This window comes from Gastrolobium bilobum, unplaced genomic scaffold, assembly GCF_033153095.1.
Source record: "Gastrolobium bilobum isolate Gb01-03AN ecotype WA unplaced genomic scaffold, APGP_CSIRO_Gbil_v1 utg10548, whole genome shotgun sequence".
Taxonomy (NCBI): Eukaryota; Viridiplantae; Streptophyta; class Magnoliopsida; order Fabales; family Fabaceae; genus Gastrolobium; species Gastrolobium bilobum.
In genome coordinates, this window is record NW_026895215.1 from 69632 (window position 1) to 77285 (window position 7654).

The 7654-nt window shown below is 31.7% G+C and overlaps 1 protein-coding gene across 5 annotated transcripts; it reads left to right on the top strand.

The window, feature by feature from the left end:
• Positions 1 to 3047: 3047 nt before the first annotated feature.
• Positions 3048 to 7081, top strand: LOC133300210 (serine/threonine-protein kinase PBL34-like). 5 transcript variants are annotated; one of them, XM_061499723.1, is made up of 6 exons: positions 3048 to 3632; positions 3890 to 4260; positions 4364 to 4529; positions 5128 to 5264; positions 5348 to 5471; positions 6298 to 7081. In XM_061499723.1, the coding sequence occupies exons 1-6, from the start codon at positions 3446 to 3448 to the stop codon at positions 6804 to 6806; spliced, it is 1494 nt and encodes a 497-aa protein (XP_061355707.1). In that variant the 5' UTR covers positions 3048 to 3445; the 3' UTR covers positions 6807 to 7081. The 5 variants fall into 5 exon arrangements, with proteins under 5 accessions (XP_061355707.1, XP_061355724.1, XP_061355715.1 ...); XM_061499740.1 differs by having other exon boundaries at positions 4364 to 4499; positions 5125 to 5264; XM_061499731.1 differs by having other exon boundaries at positions 4364 to 4499.
• The last annotated feature ends 573 nt before the right edge of the window (positions 7082 to 7654 follow it).

A 7654-nucleotide genomic window follows, 5' to 3' on the forward strand; every position in this document is an offset into this window, starting at 1 on the left:
CAACCACTGCTTGAATAAATTTTTTGGATAAATCATAGTATCCTCCTAGGGAGACAATCATGTTGGGAGCGAGTTCAGAATTAAGGCTTTAAACTCTTCTAAAAAATGATACTGAGAAACTTTAAAATCAAATAATGGTAAGTATAGTAAAAGATGTTATTAAATTGCGTTTGATTTGATTTCAAGTATAACTAATACAACCAATCTTGATTAAGTATAGTAAAAGATGTTAGTATAGTGAAAATTGTATATTAAAAACTTTAAATTTACAGTGAAACTTTAAATTTGTACTATACTTATCATCTTAATAATGGTAAGTATAGTAAATTTAAAATCATATAGTAAAAGAAATTCAATCAAAATTGGTTGTATTACGTATACTTGAAATCAGGTTTTTTTGATTCTTTTGCCCCTTATTAATTAATTAATAACTATTTTGCCCCTCACTCAGAACTATCTACCAATTTGTCCCTCTTTAATCGATTAACTTGAAGATTTAATCGATTAAATGGTCAAAACTGAAAAAAAAATGGTTGACTTGAAGATGTAATCGATAAGTTAATCGATTAAATCTCCCTCTTAATTTATTTAATCAATTAAAACTTATATTTAATCGATTAAATATCTCAAATGAGCGTGAAAACATTGACACCAACTCGTAAAATGGCAACTCTTAATAAAACGCAATCAACTCTTATTAAATAAACATAATCAACTCCTATTATTAAATACAAAACGCAATCAGCTCCTATCAAATCGCAACAGGCAACAAAGGTCAAATCTCCTCCATAAACAAAAGGAGTTGATTGTGAATCTTGAATTTAATGTAATACTTAGCAGAATCTTCAATCAGTTTTTCGTGTATTGGATGTTATTTGAATTTTGAATTTAATGTAATAGGAGTTGATTGTGATTTGTAATTAATAGGAGCTGATTGCATTTTGTATTTAATAGGAGGTGATTGTGTTTTGTATTTAATAGAAGCTGATTGCGTTTTGCATTTAATAGGAGGTGATTGTGTTTTGTATTTAATAATAGGAGTTGATTGTGTTTTGTATTTAATAAGAGCTGATTGCGTTTTATTAAGAGTTGCCATTTTACGAGTTGGTATCAATGCTTTCACGCTCATTTGAGATATTTAATCGATTAAATATAAGTTTTAATCGATTAAATCTTCAGGTCAACCATTTTTTTCAGTTTTGACCATTTAATCGATTAAATCTTCAAGTTAATCGATTAAAGAAGGACAAATTGGTAGATAATTCTGAGTAAGGGACAAAATAATTATTAATTAATTAATAAGGGACAAAAGGGTCAAATAGCCTTTGAAATCAAATCAAAACCTAGAAGAAAATAGAGTGATAAAAAAAAGGAAAATAAGGCCAAATATTATGAAAATTTAGAATACTTAATAAAAGACTAAAAGAAAAAAAAGATCAAATGTATCTAAATAAAAAAAGGAAACAAATAGAAGAAAAAATAAGATCAAACAGGTTAAAAATTACAACAGAGACAAAAAAAAACTAAAATAAAAAATAGTCTAAATGAAAAAATATATACTGAATACAAAAAAATAGAATAAAAAATTTAGATAAAACAAGAAAGAAAAAGATATAACAGTTACGAATTTTCAATATATTTGATTTGATTTTTTCTTTTTTAACCTTAATCTATTTTATTCTTTTTATTTAAATATGTTTGATTTTTTATATCTCTATTTTATTTTCTCTCTTTTTAATTTTTTTTTTTTTACTAAAGTCTTTAATAAATTGGGTGGCACAAGGCTAAAAAGAAAGAAAGAAGAAAATCAGAATAAAATAGATTAAAAAGTGAAAAAAATAAAAATAGAAAAAAGATTCAACATATCTAAATAAAAAAGATAAAAAAGAGAATAAAACATGATCGGGGGTGCAGTATAAATCTCATCTGATTACGTGATCTTTTAGTTTGAGCTTGATTAGTGTGTTAGTGTGGATAACAGTCTTGGACCAAACCCATAGGCCCATAATAAGAAGGGAAGGGGACTAAGGTTAATAAATTTGTTTAGGTCCTCTCCATTGACTATTGTGATCAGGGAGTGGTGTGTGCGAATTACAGATGAAGATGATGATCTTTCCAACCTGGCTGAAGCGTAAGAGCAAACAAGAAACAAGCAAGCCTTTGAAAAATCAAGAATCATGTGTTCAACAACAACAACAACAACAAGTAAGCCTAAATCTTTTGGTATTCTAAAATTATATAATCCTAATTTAAAATTTCTTATTGTTAATGTAGTTTACTTAATATGTTTGGTATAAGTTTTATTTTTTTAGGGGTGGTTGCTGAATCTCTTAACAGTTGATTTTGAAACAAATAACGAGAAGGCAAAATAATCACAACATAAACTCGTAAAAATATAAAATACGATCTGGATTCAGGAAAGGAAATCAGCATTGGGCGAGATAGTGACCTAACCCAATCTCTTAGGGGCGTTTGCTGCACGATTTTTTTTTTGGATTTTTGAGAAACTAAATTTTTTTAAATTTTAAATTTTTGAATATTATCATAAACTGAATGTAAAAATTATATTTTTAAAAATTAAAATTTTTGAATAAAATTTTTTTTTTCTCTGCCAAACGTCCTGGTAAGGCACGGAGAGAACCAGTGACATGATTGATTCTATTGTCTCTTCTTTCATGAATTTGCTCACAAAACGTTAAAAAAAAAGTTAGCTTGCCATTCTGCCAAAGGCCAATGAGTGCCATTGCCAACATATGAAAAGTGAATAATCAATATAGATCAAGAAAATAATAATAATAATAATATTGTAGATAACGTGTATTAACATGAATGAACGATAGTGCTAGTGCTCCAAGTCCTAAATTACTTTGACCAAAAAAATATGTAGTTATCATTTTATTTTAATGGTTTAGTTCCTTTTTGAATAGTTTTCCACATGGAAATAAGAACATTATCTGCGGAATAATTTAGATAACAAAACGAAAGTCATATGTTGTAAGTTGCAATTTACCAAGTGGCAGTGCTGTTTACGAAAAGAAAAAGAAATGGATGTCCCTTTCTCTCTCTTGCCCACACTGCCCAAATGCCTACTTTTCATATTCCAACCCTGCCCGAACTGCCCGTTGTGGGAAAACTTTCCCTCTGTTCCAAGCACTCTCCCGCTTTTCCATTCAACACCCCACTTTGCTTTGGAGTTTGGACTGAATTCACAACTGGGTTTGTGTTGGTTTTGGTCATTCATCAACAGTTTACATGTGTTGTGGTCCTTGATAACATTCAACAACACTATGTTATTGTTCTTTTTGCCTTGTTGATTATGAGTTTCAAATTGTTCAATTATTGGGAGTGAGGTGGTTTGAAAACTTGTAGTGACTTTTTTTTTTTTTTTTTTAATCTAAAGTTTGAGACTTTTGGTGTATGGAAACATGTTTGTAAGATTTTTTGGATGATGGGGTTTGGGGATAATGCAATTCAGGCAGGGAGTTTGGATGTTGACAAGTCAAAGGGAAAGAAGAATGTAAATGGTGCAAAGAAGAAGAGAGGATGGCGCTTTAGATTCAGTTTCTTTGGTAGCTGCATACCTTCAAGGTCAAAAGTTGATAGCTCCATAAGTGGCACTACTACCCATAATGGTGATTTTCTTTCCTTTTCCCAGTTATTTAGTTTCAGGAAATATCTTCTATTTGACATCAATTTTGGGTGGCCACAATTTTTTTTTTTTATCTTTACTTTATGGTTACATGATCTATGCAAAACTTTTTGTGTTGAGGGTGCAAATTTGTTTTAAGAAACATCATTAATTCTGAGTTTCTTGGAACAATAGGGATATGAGTTCTTATCATTTGCAAACTACTGAAGGTTTTCAAAACCATGTTCTTATTTTTTTTAGGTGACAATACCAAGTTGGTGATAATTGAACCAGAGGAAAACAAATCTGCATTTGAAAAAAGCACAAAGGAAACAGTTGCTCCTCCAGAGTCCTCTACAACAATTAGTAATGTGGAAAGTATCCCTTCCACTCCAAAATTCAGTGAGGAGTTGAAGTTTGCTTCTTGTTTGAGAAAATTCACATTCAATGGACTTAAGTTGGCAACTAGGAGTTTCAGACCAGAGTCTCTTCTTGGTGAGGGAGGGTTTGGTTGTGTCTTCAAGGGTTGGATTGAGGAGAATGGAACTGCACCTGTGAAACCAGGTACTGGGCTTACAGTTGCAGTCAAGATCCTCAACCAAAATGGACATCAGGGTCACAAAGAGTGGCTTGTATGAAACTTACTTATCTTTTCAACGTTTTCCTTTTCAAAATTTTTCATTTTTACAATTCTTGTTTTGTTAACATTTCTCAATTTTTCTTACTTCTTCCCAGGCTGAATTAAACTATCTGGGTGATCTTGTCCATCCTAATCTTGTTAAATTGGTTGGTTTCTGCATTGAAGGTGACCAAAGATTATTGGTTTATGAGTTTATGCCCCGAGGCAGTTTGGAGAACCACCTCTTTAGAAGTACACTACTAACCCTTTTTTATTTCTTTGGTATACCTTTTTATTCCTATTGCATGTCTCCACTACTCTTGTTTATCTCTGTGTAATACTGCAGCAAATTTCTACGCAGCTTTACCTCTGCATAATTGTTAAGAGGCTGTTTTTTATATTCAAACCCGTGACCTTTCAGTACAAAGGAGCAATTTTATCACTTCTCGAGGCTCGCCCTCTTGACAGTTGACACATATATCAAACAAAAAATAAATAGGACTCTTGAGTTAAATACTACTTTTCTCAATACAAACATAAATTTAACTGAAAAGAGGATATTCAATGCCCTTGGGTTAACTTATTGAATCTGAATAACTTATTGAATAACTTATTGAATATAAATCTGCATTTCCTGTTCACAAAACATTATTCAATGCTCTACCATAATCTTAATCCAGTGTTTGATTCACAACTAATTGTTGGAGTCCAAGATTGATATTTAATTCTAGGCTTTCATGTTTATAGAAAACAAAAACCAGAATAAAATAGTTATCTTCCTGTAATGCTTTTGTTCTTTCTGCTTGGTACCATGCTCTTAAAAAATTTCATGCATAAGGATTAATTGTTTTTCTGGTAACAACCATGTTTTATGTAGAAGGGCCCTTGCCTCTTCCTTGGTCTATCAGAATGAAAATTGCACTTGGTGCTGCAAAAGGTCTTGCTTTTCTCCATGAAGAAGCTCACAGGCCCATAATATATCGCGATTTCAAAACATCTAATATCCTATTAGATGCGGTATGTAAGTAAACTATGCAAGAGAGTTTTAGTTATTTCTTATTAATCCTCCAACTCAAGAACTAAAAGCAAAATGTTTTTAGGATTACAACGCAAAGCTTTCTGATTTTGGGCTTGCCAAAGATGCTCCTGAGGGGGAAAATACACATGTAACAACAAGAGTTATGGGAACATATGGCTATGCTGCTCCAGAGTATGTGATGACTGGTGAGTTTTGAGCCTTCTATATTCCTTTTGAGTGTCAATATTTCTTGAACTTAATACTTCGCTATATAATTCAAACTCAAGATAGCTAATTGTATCTCGAATTTGCATATGTTAAATGTTTACCAATTGCTTTATACCTCTTATTTTCTTTCACCTATTACTATTAGATCGTTTCTTGTAAACTACATTCTGAACTCGGTTATAAAAGTAGAAGAATTTAAAAGTGATCCAGTTGAAGGATGGAACATTATAAATTCTGAAGATGTGAGGTTCACAAATTTTTCATCCATACACTATAGGTGCTTCTCTGGTTGTTTGTTGTGGTCCTATTATTTCTAAGCTAAAATGTGTCTACCATATATCTGTACTTGTTTGAGATAAAGGATAGCTATTATACCAATAACAACCACAATGGTACAAAATTGAAAATCTGGCTCTAAAATCCTTTACAAATATTTTCAGTGCAAGCTGATGACAACATTAAAAAAAGGGTCAATTTCAACAATTATTTCAATTTTCACAAGTGTTATGGTGGAATTGAGAAAGTTAATATACCTTGATTACTTAAATCATCAAATATCAAACTGGAAAAAATGGAAGGGGGGCCAAGGGACTTTTAAACTTAAAATGTTGCATCATGTTAAATTATTATATGTTCTTTCCAAAGTGTATGATCTTGATCTTCAAATCAAGAAGGGATCATGATGAAATAAAAAGCAAGAAAGCTACCTCAGGTTTTGTCTAATGATAACTAGAAATTGTTACCTTTTGATTGATATCCTTTTTGTTCAATGTATACTTACACTTTTGATATTAACCTGATTAGGACATTTGACATCAAAAAGTGATGTCTACAGCTTTGGAGTAGTGCTACTTGAAATGCTCACTGGCCGGAGAACCATTGATAAGAAAAGACCAAATGGGGAACACAATCTGGTGCAGTGGTTAAGACCTATACTTGGAGACAGAAGGATGTTATTCCAGATAATCGATCCGCGCCTTGAAGGTCACTTCTCAGTTAAAGGGGCACAGAAAGCTGCTCAGTTGGCTGCTCAATGCCTTAGCCGTAATCCAAAATCTAGACCTTTGATGAGTGAAGTTATTCAAGCTTTAAAGCCTTTGCCAAACCTTAAGGATATGGCTATCTCATCTTATCACTTCCAAATTGCACAAGTAGGTCGCACTATGTCCATGCCAAAGCCTAAAAATGGTATTAGAACACACTTAGTGTCTTTACCAAGAAAGGGTCAACCTGTAAGGACCTTGTCAAGTCCAAATGGTCAACATGCTTCTCCATATCCTCTTTATAGCAAGTCTCCAAAACCTATTGGGTAACAATCACTATTCACTGTTTTTAATTTGCTTCTCTATTCATTCAGTTCCTTTAAATTGGAACATCAGCTGAACAGCAATTGAGGAATCATTATAGTTTTCTTTTGTTATTATATGATCTCAAATAAGGTCACGTTATGAGACAGTTTAGGAGACGTTTAGTAGAAGAGAAATTTTTATTTATCTGGAAACAATAGATTACTGGAATATAATAGAAAATATATTTTGCTGGAATGTTACTAAAAAATTGTTTGGTATGGTCAAATTTTCTTGGAATTTTATGGTTTATTTTACTAAGTGTGTGTTTGATTGATTGTGAAATATTAGTGGGAATGTGAGGTTATTTTATGAAAATAACCTTACTTTTACTTTTTAATATAATATAGATTCCATTTGCTACCAAAAAGTAGGGTTATTATTGTCTACGAATATTTTGGTCTCCCGGGCAAACCAAAATTCTAACTTTTGGATGGACATATTTATATTTCATCCGTACTACTTTTTATACATGAATTGAAAAAACCGGGTAACATTGTTTCTTGGAAAAATATAATATTTTTGCTACCAAACATGGTCTTTCAATTTTCCATACCCAATTTTCCAAGGAACTCAAAAAGAATCTAGGTACCAAACACCCTCTTAGTGTTATACAATAGGGACTGGTTTGACAAAAAGGGGAAGAGCAAACTGTCATATACAGCTTTCAAAGTGGGAAATTGTTATTCACTGAACTTGTTTAACTTTTTGACCTTTTCATGGGTTTCCTTCCTTTCTCAATGTATTTTTGTAAAGTTGAAAAAAAAAGTGGCATTAACTCATGTAAATGCTTATATTAAATGTTTAACTATGCC

Bases quoted from the DNA above. Each gene is read 5' to 3' on its own strand.
- LOC133300210 (XM_061499723.1), top strand. From the start codon at position 3,446: ATGATGGGGTTTGGGGATAATGCAATTCAGGCAGGGAGTTTGGATGTT. The intron at 4,261-4,363 runs GTATGAAACTTA...ACTTCTTCCCAG, and splicing joins AGGGTCACAAAGAGTGGCTT to GCTGAATTAAACTATCTGGG. The intron at 4,530-5,127 runs GTATACCTTTTT...TTTATGTAGAAG, and splicing joins AACCCTTTTTTATTTCTTTG to GGCCCTTGCCTCTTCCTTGG.